Source organism: Primulina eburnea, chromosome 3 (genome assembly GCF_022965805.1).
Source record: "Primulina eburnea isolate SZY01 chromosome 3, ASM2296580v1, whole genome shotgun sequence".
Taxonomy (NCBI): Eukaryota; Viridiplantae; Streptophyta; class Magnoliopsida; order Lamiales; family Gesneriaceae; genus Primulina; species Primulina eburnea.
In genome coordinates this window covers 25,212,715-25,229,589 of record NC_133103.1, presented here as the reverse complement: position 1 = coordinate 25,229,589, position 16,875 = coordinate 25,212,715, and the positions used below count along the sequence as shown (strand labels likewise).

Sequence of the window (16,875 nt, the reverse complement as noted above, 5' to 3'; positions counted from 1 at the left end):
CATCCGGTAATTATATCTTCTGCTCTTACTAGTGATGAGAAAGATAGGTTGTTGAGGGTGTTGAGAGAATTTAAATCTGCTTTGGGATGGACAATTGCTGATATAAAGGGGATTAGCCCTACTATTTGTATGCATAAAATCTTGATGCAGGAGTCCTATTCCCCCTATGTTGATCATCAGAGGAGGCTTAATCCAGCCATGAAAGAAGTTGTGAGGGCTGAGGTATTAAAATTGTTAAATGCTGGTGTTATTTATGCTATATCTGATAGTTTATGGGTGTCACCAGTACAAGTAGTGCCTAAGAAAGGGGGAATAACTGTAGTAAGAAATGAGAATAACGAATTGATTTCAACTCGTCCTGTGACTGGTTGGCGAGTGTGTATAGACTACAGGAAATTGAATGATGCGACTAGGAAAGTGTAGTAGCCCGAATTCCAAATTGGGTAATTAACGGATTAATGGTGATTAAGAAGGTTTAATGTGTAATTTTGACCGTGGTCATAATCGGACGGACCGAAGATGGTTCGGTAGCACCGAAGGGTTCGGACGATCCGAAGTGGGTTCGGTGGATCCGATCATTAGGTGTCAAGAGTTGATCGACACGTGGGAGTTCGGACGTTCCGAAGTGTAGGTTCGGTGGATCCGATCATGAGGTGTCAAGAGCCGATGGACACGTGGGTGTTCGGACGGTCCGAAGTGTATGATCGGAGGATCCGATCATGAGCTGTCAAGAGCCAATGGACACGTAGCGTTCGGACGTTCCGAAGTGGTGTTCGGAGGATCCGAACATGGCCTATAAATAGTGCTCGGATTTCTCATTTGTGACTTGCCAATTCATGATTTTGCCTCATAGTTGAGAGGATTTGGAAGGTTTCTAGGGTTAGTTGTTGGTCGAGCGATAGCCAAGAGCTGCCAGGAGTAGTAGCGTAGCGGCGCCTGAGTTTCAAGGCAATCGACATCAAAGGGCTGTCGACGGACGAAGGTAAACCCTAAACCTTTGGTAGTACTAGGGAGTACTGGTTTTGCTAGTTGAGCATGGTAGTATTGTTCATTGGGTGCTTTTGATGCCTAGGCTTGTGCTAGACCTGATTAGCGGTGTTGCGTAAGGCTAGGCTTGCTGTGATAGAGGTACGAAAGTACTATCCGAGATATCCTGGTTGAGTATACATTCTTATATGTGTTGCATGATTATGTGGTGCATTGATATATGTCATATGATGCATGCTATTATGTCACGTTTATTACTGCACGTTGCATTTCATGTTGAGCCGTATCTTCTTCGAGATAGCCTTTACTGTTGAGCTGTATCTCTTTCGAGATAAGCTATATCTCGTGGGGCCGCTCAGCCCTGTCTTGTCTTGTGGACGCATGGACACCGAGAGTACACAGTGGCCGACGGGTCGGGAGGGCTTCGGTGGTCCGGGACATTTTAGGTCCACGTCTGTCTTGTAGTGGATGCAGTGACCCAGAGGTTGGACCGCGCGGCACTATCCACTTGGCGCCTCTAGACTGAGCATTTTGAGATCTTTTGTGACTCCTGTTTCTTGACTACCCTGGTATCATATCATAGCATGTGCATTTCATATAGGTTTGTATACTCATGCTTTTGTACTGGGCGTTCTTATCGCTCACGTCCTCGGTTTTGTTTATTCTTGGACACCCCATTCCCGCGGGGCAGGCCTCAGGTTGGACAGCTCAGGAGGAGCAGGAGGAGGACGTTGAGTAGCTGGTTGGTTTAGTTTTCAGTGTTTTCCATTTGATTCGATATGGTTGTACTGGATATTTCATTTTGAGTAGTCTAGACTTCGATTTCGATTGGGTTGTATAACTATCATTTGTTGGTATATTTCCGCTGTTATCTCTGATTAAGATCACTCCCCCTCCCTTTTATTGACCAGATGCTTGATAGAGTAGGTGGTTATCATTATTATTGCTTTCTAGATAGTTATTCAGGTTACAATCAGATTGTTATAGCACCGGAGGATCAAGAGAAGACTACCTTCACTTGTCCCTACGGTACTTTTGCCTTTAGGAGAATGCCATTTGGACTTTGCAATGCACCTGCTACGTTTCAGAGGTGTATGATGGCCATATTTTCTGACATGGTTGAGGAGATAATGGAGGTTGTCATGGATGATATATTTGTCTTTGGTTCATCCTTTGATCACTGTTTGCAGAATTTGACCTTTGTTTTGCAGAAATGTCAGGAGAAGAATTTAGTGTTGAATTGGGAGAAATGTCACTTCATGGTGCAAGAAGGTATTGTGCTTGGGCACAAAATTTCAGCGAGAGAAATGGAAGTGGACAGAGCCAAAGTTGTGGCAATTGAAAATCTCTCATCACAAAAGAATGTGAAAGGGATCAGAAGTTTCTTGGGACATGCTGGGTTCTATCGTCGTTTTATTAAAGATTTCTCTAAAATTACTAGACCTTTATGTAATCTGTTAGAGAAAGATTCTACATTTATTTTTGACGATGATTGTTTGCAGGCGTTTAACAAGATCAAGGCAGCTCTGACTTCTGCACCTATCATGATAGTGCCTGACTGGAAGGAGCCCTTTGAGCTCATGTGCGATGCGAGTGACTATGTTGTAGGAGCAGTATTGGGACAAAGGCGAGACAAGATGTTCAAGACTATCTACTATGCTAGTCGTACAATTAACGCAGCCCAATAGAACTATACAACCACTGAGAAAGAGATGCTAGCAGTGGTGTTTGCATTCGATAAGTTCAGAACATATCTCATTGGCACCAAGGTAACTGTTTTCACTAACCATGCAGCTCTTCGTTACTTGTTTGCCAAAAAGGATGCAAAGCCCAGGTTGATAAGATGGATACTCCTACTTCAAGAATTTGATTTTGAAGTCAAAGACAAGAAAGGTTGTGAGAACCAGGTGGCAGATCATTTGTCACGCTTAGAGCTGGAAGAAAGAACTGAAGGCGGAGTTATCAATGAATCGTTCCCAGACGAACAACTTTTCAAGGTAAGTGCTACACATCCGTGGTTTGCAGATATAGCTAATTTCCTTGCTGCAGGAGGATTACCTTCAGATTTAACGTATCATCAAAAGAAGAAATTTCTTCATGATGCAAAGTTTTATCTGTGGGACGATCCGTTCTTGTTCAAGAGATGCGTTGATCAGATAATCAGACGATGTGTGGCTGAAGAAGAAGCGGGTATAATTCTAGAGCAGTGTCATTCCTCACCCTACGGTGGACACTTTGGAGCATCTAGAACAGCAGCTAAGGTATTACAGTCAGGTTTCTATTGGCCTAATTTATTTAAAGACAGTTATACTTTAGTCAAGTCATGTGATAAATGCCAAAGAGTTGGCAATATTTCTAGACGACATGAATTACCACTAACAAATATTTTGGAGGTGGAACTTTTTGATGTCTGGAGTATTGACTTTATGGGTCCATTCCCATCCTCTTTTGGTCAATCTTATATTTTACTTGCTGTCGATTATGTGGCAAAATGGGTGGAAGCAATCGCCACCAGTACTAATGATGCTCGAGTTGTAGTTAAGTTTGTCCACAGGAACATCTTCACAAGATTCGGAACGCCTAGAGCCATTATCAGTGATGAAGGTACGCATTTCTGCAACAAAATTTTTAACTCACTATTGGCCAAATATGATGTGAAGCACAGGGTGACACTGGCATACCACCCGCAAGCCAATGGGCAAGCAGAGATATCCAACCGGGAGATCAAACAAATATTAGAAAAGACAGTGAAGACAAACCGGAAGGATTGGGCGATCAAGCTAGATGATGCATTATGGGCATACAGGACTGCATATAAGACACCTATCGGGATGTCGCCTTATAGGTTGGTCTTTGGGAAAGCTTGTCATTTACCTTTGGAACTGGAGCACAAGGCATTTTGGGCTGTCAAAAAATTAAATTTTGATAAGGAAGCATCGGGTGAACAACAACTGCTGCAGCTGAATGAGATGGAGGAGTTTAGTAATGATGCTTACGAAAATGCAAAGATATACAAGGAAAAGACCAAGAGATGGCATGACAAGCAGATTCTTCGACGACTTTTCGAACCGGGGCAGCAGGTGTTATTATTCAATTCCCGACTGAGGCTGTTTCCTGGTAAGTTAAAATCACGATGGTCTGGACCATTCACAGTGGAAACAGTGTACCCACATGGGGCAATTGAGCTAAAATGCAAAAATGATGAGACATTCAAAGTCAATGGTCAGAGGGTCAAGCATTACTTTGGAAATGAAGTGCGACACATGGACAACATCCCACTGGGAGAACCAAAGTAAGACTCAAGAAAGTCAGGCTGATGACGTTAAACCAAGCGCTGTGTGGGAGGCAACCCACGTTTATTTAATTTTTGCATTCGTTTTGTTTTTAGTATTTTATTTCGATTCCTTAGTTTATTAATTTTAATTTTCTCGTCTCAAGTATTAATTTGCATTTTGCTATTTTTTTTGCAGGTATATATAAAAAAAAAAATTCGAGAATCGCTTGGACAGTGTACTCGGCGCACATGCGCGACGTATTCCCGTGCACATGCGCGATAGTGGCAGAAAGGTCAGCGCATATGCGCCACGCCGATCGCGCAGATTTGCGAATTTTCCAGAAAGGTCGGCGCATATGCGCCCACTTCTAGCATGTCGGCCAGTAGCTTGCGCGCATATGCGCCGCTTCAAGGCGCGCATATGCGCGCGACTCAGTATATAAAAAAATAGACCAGATTGCGATTTCAGAATTCAGAACTCTCTCAACAAACCCTCGCCGCAGCTCCTCAAGCCACCCTTCAGCCGACCGCCGCCGCCGCCTTTCAACAGCAAATTTTCCACCACAATCCTAATCCCGGTCATCCTCTCGTCCAAGTAAGGGGTTTCTTCAGATTTTGTTAAAATTTTCAGATTTTATAGAAATTGGTTCAAGTAATTTGGGGGAACTCTTCATATCGTGAGCTTGGTGTGTCGAATTGGTATAAATCTTCTGTGATTGGGTTATATGTTGCATTGCTTATTGTAATAGTTGGTGTAGTGCCATTACAGTGTTTAAATTTGGGGGTCCGATTGTCTTCGATTTTGGCCTATTGTGGATTGAGTTTGGTGTTGATTGTGATATTGTGATTATTGAATTGAAATGGCACCGAAGAAAAAATCAAAGAAGGGCGCCTCTTCTTCCGCAAGTTATGATTCGCACCGTTTTTGGAGTGAGGAAGCCCAACAGGTGTATGAGAGCTCGATGACTCGGTCGATTATCCCGGAGAGGGGATTTAATTTACCAACATTACGTGGTTTTATTGAGCATGAACTGGAAAGAAGACAGTGGGTTGAATTTGCTCAACCACCTCCGGACACTGTGATTTCTGTCGTGAGAGAGTTCTATTCCAATCTGCGGATACGGCATGATGAGTCAAAGGTACTTGTGCGAGGAAAATTGGTATCGTTTGATTCTCAGACGATAAATACGATATATCAGATGTCGAACCTCGAAGAGGACGAGTACAGTGCATTCTTAGACGATGGGTTTGATTATTCAGAAGTAATCCGGACTGTGTGTCAGGCAGGCGCCGTATGGAAAATGAGCGCGAGTGGTCCAATCTCACTGAAGAAATCCGAGATGAATCCTAATGCAAGTGCGTGGACATCATTCGTGTTGGCTCGGGTTCTCCCATCCTCACATTACCACGATGTAACCAAAGACAAAGTTGCGCTTGTCTTTGCTATTTTGATGGGCAAATCTGTGAACTTGGGAAAAATAATATATGGATCGATCATGAGAGCCGGCACTGGATTAACCCCGGTCGCCCTACCATGCCCCCACATTGTTACCGAACTCTGCAGACAGGCCGGCGTCTCTTGGTCACCTGATGAGCAAGTACTTAAGCCGAAGGCTCCCATCGTTGCGCCCTATATGCCTCCCGTTGATTCAGATGGCGAGGACCTGGCACAGGAACCGCTTCAACCACTACCACCACCGGCAGCAGCCAGAGAGCGCAGGGGAGACAGACTGAGGCGATTAGAGATTGAGATGCAGGATCAGAGGAGATTGCTAGTTGAGCAGCGCCAGGTGCTGGATTCGCTTCAGTACCGCACGGACTATGCCATGGGTTATATGATGGACTTCACGTCCGTTCTTGCTCAGCGATTCCCACCTTTAGGTCCAGATGATCCCATGTTTCCCCAGACACCTGCTTGGCCACCACAGTATCCACCACCACCACCCCAGCACATGGATGAGGACGTGGATGATGATGACGGCGAGCACTGACGCTCGTCGTGTGAGGTATGCTTGTCTCGGTTATTTCTTGTTTATACATTGAGGACAATGCATATTTTAAGTTTGGGGGGGTGATTTGATTATTTGATTTGTTGCTTTGATGTTATTTTTTTATGTTTATTTAATTTGAAAAAAAAAAGGAAAAAAAATTTTAATTCAGTCTTTATTTTTATTTCGTAGTCTTTAATTTTTTTTTTAGAATTGTGGAATTAAGGTAATAACCAAACAATGATAAGAGTTGACCCGAAATTCATGTTCTCCTTGATTACGAATCTGAATGCATGCTATCTTTACTTAACCGTTTACACATTAATTCACGATTGCTATGATTGTTGATACACCCGATGTCGAGAGAGTGTTCATGTGGTTTGTGATTTGAAATGAATGTGGACTCCAAAACCTGCATGTTGATTACTTGTTGTTGAGTTACATGTTCACTAACACAAAAATGATTCAGGCAGTCTTTGATTTATGTTGGGCCTGTTTTTCCTTGAATAAATTATCACTTGTTAGCCCTTTGAGCCTAAATGAGAATGAGATGTGATTTGTTCTGTTTGAATACCCGAAAACATGATCTGTCTGTGTTTGTTGATTGGTTAATTGAAAGTAGTCTAGAACTTGACTTGGCACTCTTCGAGGCGAGATACGGGTATTGTGTGACTTAGGGATGATTTAGGCGATTTTTGGAACGTTTGAGCCTTTCAAGCCTACCCATAACATCATATACACCCTAGTGTCCCATGTTTGAGCTTAATGAAAATCGAATGGAGTGTGCCAAGGCACACAAAAGCCCCCATTCGTATCAATTCTAAACTCCTACGTCAACTACCAACTTTTGAGCATATACACTAGTGTCTACCGAAAACTGAGAGAAAACGAACATGTGTATCACTACAAAAGTTCTTATCCCTTGTGTGCATATAAGAATATCATGAAAAGGTGAAAAGAAAGAAAGAAATGTTTATTTAAAAAAAAAAAAGGGAGAAGTTGAATAAAGAGGAAAAGAGTATGACATGTGATGTAAAAAGGAGGGCAAAATGATGAAAATGTTGTGGCAAGGCAAGTGGAAGTGAAACAAAAGGCAGGAGACGCGGGTTGAAAAATGAATTTGTTTGTTTTCTCTCACTTTTGACTTCCTACCTTCATTTGAAGCCATTAGCCATAGCCTAACGTTATAAGCTTAAAAAACCTATTAACCGAGTCACACGTACCCAATATACTAGTGAAGAAGAGTTGTCAAGGTTAAGCCTGTGGACACTTGAAAAATACCGTCGATAGACACAGGATTTGATTGTGTACAAGTACGCATCTCAGGATATTGGATTTTATTTGGTTAATTGTTGTCTTCATAATACCACTTTGTTTAGCCAAATTTTACCCTATAAGTCCTGTTGATTTCTGAAGGTAAATGTGTGCTTCAATGATTTTGCTAATTACATGTGTGTAGAGGAGCCCAAAAATTTTATGAGATGAACAGCTATGAACTTATCTTAGCATTTGAAATGGGTAAACGAGAATAGCAGAATACACACGCACGTGAACTTGAGTAATTTGGCATGTGTTCGATTCAACATCATGGAAACTGTAATCTCTGAGGCTAGAGGTTATTCTTTTATTCCACAATTCTTGCTCGTTTAGTTTAGTTTAGTCTAGTTAATGTTTTATTTATTTTTCGTTTTATTTCTGCTCGGGACTAGCAAAAGTTTAAATTTGGGGGGATTTGATAAGTGCATTTTATGCACTTAAATTATTCCTATATTTCATATAGATTGTTAGTCTTTTTAGGCGGAATTATGCGCTTTTGTTGTTTTTGGTCTAATTGTAGGAATCTAGGTGCGGATACAACACGTGCTGAAAACGAGCTAAAATGGCGCCTAGGAGAAGAAGTGTGAGCAATGCCCCGAAGGTTGGAAGGCAGTAAGCCCCGCGCATATGCGCGACTTATTCGAGCGCACATGCGCGTAACTGGCAGAAAGATTTGCGCACATGCGCTCCCAAAGCAGCGCACATGCGCGTACAATACAGTGAGTCTCGCGCATCTGCGCCGCTCATGGCGCGCATATGCGCGAGAGAGAACAGGCGACAACCCGAGAGCAACGCGCATATGCGCCGCTTATGGCGCGCATATGCGCGCAAGAAGAAGATCAGCACCCGAAGCACCCACGCATATGCGCGAATTTGTGCCGCGCATATGCGTGCGGCGCGATTTTCAGAAATAAAAGGGTTTTGGCGTTGATTTTAAAAGGGGTTCCGAAATATTTTAGCACAGCCGTCACACCACTCGAGGGAAAGGAGAAAAAGTGAGCGCGTACGGAGCACGGGACGCAAAGAACGGAGATAGAAGACGCTGAATCCGGACCCGGAGACGCACTTCCATCTCTCGCCCACACGTTCTTAATTCGGTTTCTTACTTTTACGTTTTTAATGATTACAAACAGGTTTTGTGGTGATTTAATTACGAGTATGAACTAATTCTATTTTCTAGAGATTGATGTAGTCTTGGTTGAACCTATGTTATTGACTTTTTAACTTTTCATCTGATTAATTCGTCGTGTTTATTTGTAATTTCTTGTGATTAATGCTTTTGGATTACTGGCTATAATTCGGTTAAGTAAATAATTAAAATCGAACACTCGAAAGAGGGGATTGAAATTAGGACAAGAGAAATCACATCGTTATATATTTATAACGAGCAAAAGACATATAACTCTGACGAATCCATAAGAGGATCTTGGTTGCATCTATTACGTGTTGCTTGATTTTGAATAGACATATTAAAATCGGTAATAGGTAATACAGTTCTATTTATCACTCGACAGAGGGAGTAGAAACATTGCGAGTTCTTGGTTATAAATACGATGCAATTTAATAACATGTTAGTTAATGCCGATTCAGCATAGGGGAAGACAGACGAAATCATATCTCTAGATTTATTTCTTCAGTGAATTCTATATTGCGTGCTAGAATTACAGTAATTGCTATTTTATTTGAATTGATTACAAACCAACTATTCGATTTGTCTAAATAAAGTTGAGCCATGTCAATCATGATAATTAATATACAAATTTGAATAATTACTCCTCGTGGGATCGATATCTGTACTCATACAGTACTAAAACTTGACACCGTATACTTGCGGTAGTGAAAACACGCGACAACTGATCAGTCGACCACATGATGATATGATTACAGCTAGTCACTTTCAAATATCAAACTTCACTCAAAATGATATATGATAATGAAAAGCTTTACGATTTAATGATTTATGATATGATATATGATTACGAGTTCTTACGACAACTTATTTTAGTAAAAAAAATTATTTTAAAGTTGCATGTGCCTCTATATGTATTATTTGTTACGTATGTTTAGAACATCCTGAGTCATTAGATTCACTAGGTTTGGATGGTCGTAGGCGATGTTGATTTTAAGGGAGGCGCTGACGCTTGAGTATATCGGGTCCGGTAGTACACTTCAGATGGACTTTGTTTTCCGCATTATATTAAGATTTAAACGTTTTTATGTAAAGATTTTGAGGATTATTTATTTAAAAATTTTATCCTTTATTTTGAAGTTTAGTTTTATATTATTTTAAAAGTTGACGTATGATTTTGGTGGTTAATGATTTGTGGATTTTTATGCATTTAAGATTTTTAAAGGTTGAGTTGTTTTAAATAAGTGTTTCGAATTTTATGATTTAAAAAAATTAGTAGGATTTTAAGTTAAAGTAAAGGAAGTTTCATCGGCCGACCCCTAAATATTTGAAGACAAATTTTCGGCCACTTCTTCCACCGTGCACTATTGCCAATCGCCAAATTTTTGAAATTCCGACGATCCAATCTCGATGCAGATTTTGTTTATATCTCTAGACAATCTATAGAAGGAATCAAGTTCTCAGTAACCTTATTTGATGATTGAAAGAAGAAGATCCATTCGTAAAGATTTAAACAAAAGACCAACTCTGCTAATTTCATACCGGTTTGATGTCTAGTGTTAAATGGACAAAGATAAACAAATATAAACACCATATGAATGTTTTAAATTATACGATGTCAAAGAATGTTTTGAACATCAAAATAAAAATTTTAAATTGCGTCTTATGTACGACAAAACGATATTCCATTAATAGCACCAAAACCAAACCGAGCAACCTCATGCACATACAACATAAGCACAAATTTTAACCTCTTTTTTCCAAAACACGAGAAATCTCATAAAATCACCTAAATACTTAGATTTTTACATCGCAAACTCCATTCAGCACTGTAACAACATTTTTTTGCTCAAAATGGCATGCAAGGTTGTTCGGAAAGAGTCTTCTTTATTCCAGGTTGAACCTCATAGCCCAGCACATGATGACACAACAATATACATTATCCCGTCAGCTCAACCATACGGTGGTTCTTAGCCATATCATTCGTTCGTGCCATCGAAACTATCCATGGCATTTGCGCGCTTTCTCTCCCTCCAGTTCTCACCCCATACTTTGGCCTCAGCAACAGCACGTTCTCTGTCCAAGTCTCGGTTTCTTGGCGTTTCTCTTGCTCTGCCACCACTGTCAGGGCTGTCTTTTTGAGAACCGGGAGGGTCCAAGTCATCCAAACCCAATTTCCGGCCGGACACACTTCCAGTTTCAATCCTTCGTAAGTCTGCACCAGCCCTGACAGGATCTCTCCTCCGATAGTCAGGCGAATTTTTATATGCGGAGGGGGAGCCCTGGTGGCTCAGATCGTATGAGCTATAGGTTCCATCGGTTGTGTGCCTACGCTCATCCCGGTACCGTGGAGTAGATGGACCAACTCTGTTGCTCTGTGAGACAGGTGCATTAGGGTCATAGGTTTGGGATGCTAAATATGTTAAAGCAGTCACAACGTCGCCAATTAGAGGTCTTGTGGCAGCTTGCTCTTGCAAGCACATAGCTGCAACTGCCAATGCTTGATAAAGTCCACGAATTGGATATCGACCTTGCAACAGAGGATCGGCCATCTTCGGAAACTTTCTTCGATCTTTGAAGAGTGGCCTTGCCTAAACGTTAAAGAAAAAGAAAGTTTACTACATTATGGCGAGCAAAGTTTAGGGTAGTGGATTTTATTTGTATTTATATTTTATTTTGAGGAAAACTCGAAAATTTAGGGAAGGACAAGATCATACTTTTTTGTAATATAATTACATAGAAAAATTAATATTGAAGGAGGCAACTGCCCCTGCCACCCCCCTTGCACCCTCAGACTCAGCCACGATAGTTCATCACCTTTTCTTGTGAACACCAACATGATATAACTACAATCTCATTTATAAGTTCTTAAAAACCAACCAATCCATCATTGAGAAAATTCATTGGCCATGTATTATGTCAAGGAGCATGACAAAGCAGAATAAAATACAAGCTTAATTTGAAAGTACATAAAAAACACTTACCCATGCAACAAGATTATGCTCCCCTGCGCCCTTAGTGTTGTCAATAGCCTTTCGGCCCGTGATTATCTCCAGAAAAACGACTCCAAAACTATAAACATCGGATTTTAATGTAAGTTGCCCAGTCATGGCATATTCGGGAGCACAGTAACCATATGTCCCCATCACTCTAGTTGAAACGTGAGTTTTATCCCCGACGGGGCCCAGTTTTGCAAGTCCAAAATCCGATAATTTGGGGAAATATACATTGTCAAGAAGGATGTTTGATGATTTTAAGTCTCTGTATATGACTGGTGGATTGGCTTTGTCATGCAAATATTCCAACCCTTTCGCCGCACCAGCAGCAATCTTCATTCTTGTATTCCAGTCTAAAGGTTCTTTATCTGGATGAAGATCTGTGTACAGAGATGTCACCATTATGAGCTACGCAAAGAGAGAAGGCATTCAACCACATTTGTTAACGGATAGTAAATGGATAAGCTGAACACCATGAACCCTTCAAAACATAATTTTCTTAATCATCTCAAACTTTGAGCAAAGAAAGTTATCATGTACATGATCGGCCACAGGTTGTGTACTATGATTTCTACGAGTTTGTGAAACATGAGCTCAATTCAAGTACCACGAGGATTAGACAGTGAACTGATTCATCTAGTTCAATACTGACATGCTGACATCCAAGCATTTCATCTCAAGTGCATCTACTCTATCCTCCTCTCCATTTATACATGTATCAGAATATGGTTAAGAAAAAAGAGGGCAAATTGACCCAATCTTCCTAAACCATTCAAACCTTCAAAATATACAATGGTTGATTTATTCTTGGAGGCTTGAGTCTATCCTCTATCATCTTCCAGGTTCTAATTATTTACAAGATGGAATAAGATCTAATTTTTTCTCAAGCAAACTCAAGTACAGCAATTTTAGTGTGATGATGCTTCATATAGAATCGTGAAATTCTTACAAAACCATCTACAGCACCTTATATAATATCTATGAGGTTAAAGAGTTGACTGGCGTTGCTATAATGTCCATTAGACCATCTAGCTTAGCATAATGAGTTTATTTTCGTTAAAGTAGCAAGCTATATTGAGCTAATTGAAATTGATTTAAACAAGTCACTGATACAGCATCATCAAAGGAGGCCAGAATCAGACAAAAGATTATTTGTAAAAATTCCCAACAGATTACCAATGACCATTCGCTTTTCTTTAGCATAGCAAGCCACACAACTACTTGAAATTGATTTAAACAAATAGCTGATACATCACCATCAAGGAGGCCAAAATCACACGAGAAAAGATGATTTGCGAAAATTCAGAAGAGACTGCCAATGACCATTGGCAGCCACGTGCGGTTCAGGCTCGGCAATTACCTCCCCTGGATTAGGAAATATTTCTTGCATTTTTTAAAAACATCCCACTTATAGCTCAGTGGTTTATATTAGCACACTGCAAAAAGCACAAAATATGTTAATTCTATGTTTTGGCCCTCTTAAGTCTTGACCTTAGGACCTAGCTCTGCCCCTGCCAGTAACCCAATTAGATATCTTGAACTAACCCCCGTAAATGAAAAGCTGCAGCAAGGCTGTTATTGCACTCGAAATGCCAGTGATATTATTTTTTAATTAGTTGACCATTGCAGCCTTAAAGCTTGAAAGTAACAATGAATCCTTAATCATAGTCAAAGGTGGAGCATCAGCATTAGTGGCAACTGTTAAAATCCCTTTTTTTCTCAACAGAAGCTTGGTCTGATTGATTTAACGCCACATGTTCTACGAGTATTGGTAAAAGTGCTAAACTACCACTGCATAACAATGAATCCTTAATCACAGTCCAGAGGTGGAGCATCAGCATTAGTGGCAACTGTTAAAATCCCTTTTTTTCTCAACAGAAGCTTGGTCTGATTGATTTAACGCCACATGTTCTAGGAGTATTGGTAAAAGTGCTAAACTACCACTGCATAACAATGAATCCTTAATCACAGTCCAGAGGTGGAGCATCAGCATTAGTGGCAACTGTTAAAATCCCCTTTTCTCAACAGAAGCTTGGTCTGATTGATTTAATGTCACATGTTCTACGAATATTGGTAAAAGTGCTAAACTACCACTGCATAACAATGAATCCTTAATCACTGTCCAGAGGTGGAGCATCGGCATTAGTGGCAAATGTTAAAATCCCTTTTTCTCAACAGAAGCTTGGTCTGATTGATTTAACGCCACATGTTCCACGAATATTGGTAAAAGTGCTAAACGACCACTGCATACATCATATTTCACATGTAAAATTGCAGCACAACCAAATGCCCCCTTACCTCCGCAACTGATAAAGTTATGAGAGATAAAGCATCAGGGAAATTAATCAAAGGAGTTCTAGAACGCCTAGGAGCGTAAAAAATGGGCAAAAAATGGTACAGGATCACTATAACATTTAAGTTTCCAAATATACAATGAAATAACGATGACACTTGGTGCAAAATTTCAGTAAAATGCCTCTTATACCTCAAACTATTTTTACACTAACAAAAAGAAAACATACATTTGCACTGGATGTGAACATTCTACAACTTATCAGCTTTTTCAGTTGAGCTTCTCGTTGAAAAAAAGAACATTAATTGACTGACCCTTTTTGTGCAGTGGTAATGATTTGGTTTGATGCTCGGTTTAATGCCTCTAGGTTGCGTGCAACACATCACAATACAATAACTGAATGGACGCACATGTGATAAACACACAAATAAAGACACAATTTTTCTGCAAGTGTTTCCTGAAGACACCTAATAGTAATGTATTTAAAACATAACCAGATCAACAGATATTCATAAAGAATGATATTAATTTCTTTTTTAATTTATTACTTTTACGCAAAACAAGATCTTTAAGAAATTTAGATGGATTTATGGGATTGCCAAAAAGATTATATATATTTATTCGTTAGCAGAAATTATAGATGGCTGTTCTGTGCAGCCGAACTGACCGTGTAAATGGTCTTCTAGAGATCCCAATGGCATGTACTCGTACACAAGTAGACGTTGGTCTCCATCAGCACAATACCCAATCAGGTTGACAAGATTTGGATGGTGTAAAAGGCTAAGCATGAGAACCTCCACTAAAAATTCTCTGTTTCCTTGAAGGCCGTTCCGATCGAGCTGTTTAACTGCAACCACCTACCAAAAGAAGGCACTTTCATAATTTCAAACTAGTGTAAATAAAGTGCAGTTAAAGCTCAAAGACCATTATATTTGTTAATATATCAAGTGATAAAAAGGAAATAAAATTGCCATACTTTCTTCCACAATCAAGCTATCAGGCTAGACAAAAAGCAGTGACGATGAAGTCCGTCAAATTAGTGAATTAGGAATAAATCACCTGTCCTGTGCTTTCCAGGCGTCCTTTGTAAACACGTCCAAAGCCACCTTCACCAAGCAAGCATTCTGGTCTAAAGTTTTTCGTAGCTACTGCAAGCTCGCGAAAGGTAAATGTTTGTGCGGCAATATTGGCTGTTGGTTCTTTGGGAATTGAGGCTTCCCTTTTAGAATCATTGCTGCACCGCGATTTCGATTTATCTTGGGAAAAATTAGGCAAATACAAGAATAAGAAAAACTATACTTTAAGAAAACGTGTTTGATCAGGAATCAGTGACATCAAAGTGTCCAATACAAATAAATCAAGAATTGTAGCATTTTGAATATTCTACAAATTGTTATCCCACTTGAAGTCTTTTAGGTTGGACTACTAGAAATAATCTGACTACGGTCGGACTAATAAACATAGCAAAACAGATACACATCCCTCATCCTCGAAGGTTCTAAGTTCTAACTGATAATATGTAATCGGAATTTTGCACTACTCACGCCAACAATTTTCGTGCACCTAGAAAAAATACAATTTGGGAAAATATTTATTTTAGAAAAAAGTATCCTAATAGCATTCAATGTACAATGTACAATAAAATTCAGCACAAATTAAAAGTCCAACCATAATCAAGAAACACGTCCATGACCTCTATCTAAAGCACATAACCACACAGATAAAACGGCAGAAAACCAAAGAAAAAGCATAATGAGTATACCAAGTACTAAATTACCGCAAATGAAAGACCAAACCAATAAACAATTTTTCCTTTACGATTAAAAAACATTTTCTCAAATCTCCAAATCACAGAAAAAACTCACAAATACCACAGATCAAGCCAGTGAAAAGAAACCCTAAGCTATGGCATCACCAAGAAAAACAAAAATGACAAAACACTCTAATTTAGGACATCCAAAAACACTTATCAATCCCGAAAAATGGAGAAAAAACACCCTTGAAATGGCAGAAAAGAAAATGTCTCAATTATGTACCTGAACTCAATCTATTCACATGGTTGTTGGACTGAGCTGCTGAACAATCTTTAAAAGACTCCTTCTTTGGTACTTCTTTAACTCCACTGTTATTGTCAATTCCTTCTTTTTTTGATGATCCAAAGCACGGAAGACACCCCATATCAGCTCAAAACAACAGACCCACCTCAAGAATATCTCACTAAATCTACATATAATCCACTATGCTAACATATATTTACCAAAAACTGCATTTTTCTCAGCTATTCACGGCAACCCACCTCATAAAAACACTATCTTTAACATAATTTTAAGAAATAAACAACATATCAATCTTCCCCAGCACCTCAAGATATGAGATCAGCTCACAACCAGTTTAAAAACAAAAGCAGATCAAATCCAAGAAAATCTTGATTCTTCAATTGAAAGGTTAAGAAAGCCTAACTAAAATTGCAAAATTTAGTAGAAAATTATAATCTTGCTATATAAATGCGTGCATTTTATATGTGGAAACTGGGAAATAAAGAAACGTGAGAGATGAAAAGTCAAAAAAGATTATTGTTTTTATCTTTATGGCAGTTTAAATTTTGTAAGAGCGAAATTAAGTGAATGTGGGAGAGTTTTCGAGGGAACTGTGCGGTATGAAATCCGTGTGCAGTGTAGTTGGACAAACTATTTGGGACATCGATGGAATTTACAAGCTTTAAGTGGCAACGCCATGATATTATTTGTATCACTAGTAGCTCTTATTTGTATCACTAGTAGCTCTTTGGTTCCTTCACTTCAGAATTTCACTTGTGAAGTCATTCTACCAAATTTTCTTGTTTTCTAATGAGTTTAACATTTTTGAATTTGGGCTCTATTTTGAAATGAAAA

At 39.6% G+C, this 16,875-nt stretch overlaps 1 protein-coding gene across 1 annotated transcript; it reads right to left on the bottom strand.

Annotated features, from left to right (window-relative positions):
- Positions 1 to 10,340: 10,340 nt before the first annotated feature.
- LOC140827454 (serine/threonine-protein kinase PBL27-like) lies at positions 10,341 to 16,656 on the bottom strand. The gene is made up of 5 exons (XM_073190130.1): positions 16,021 to 16,656; positions 15,044 to 15,240; positions 14,652 to 14,841; positions 11,680 to 12,071; positions 10,341 to 11,286 (listed from the first exon to the last, which is right to left on the bottom strand). Exons 1-5 carry the CDS (start codon positions 16,160 to 16,162, stop codon positions 10,675 to 10,677), a joined length of 1,533 nt encoding a protein of 510 aa, XP_073046231.1. The 5' UTR covers positions 16,163 to 16,656; the 3' UTR covers positions 10,341 to 10,674.
- Positions 16,657 to 16,875: the final 219 nt, after the last annotated feature.

Excerpts from the sequence above, each read along its gene's own strand:
- LOC140827454 (XM_073190130.1), bottom strand. The coding sequence starts at position 16,162 with ATGGGGTGTCTTCCGTGCTTTGGATCATCAAAAAAAGAAGGAATTGAC. Across the intron at positions 15,241-16,020 it reads TGTGAATAGATTGAGTTCAG|ATAAATCGAAATCGCGGTGC; the intron begins GTACATAATTGA and ends ATTTTTCCCAAG. Across the intron at positions 11,287-11,679 it reads AGCATAATCTTGTTGCATGG|GCAAGGCCACTCTTCAAAGA; the intron begins GTAAGTGTTTTT and ends TTTAACGTTTAG.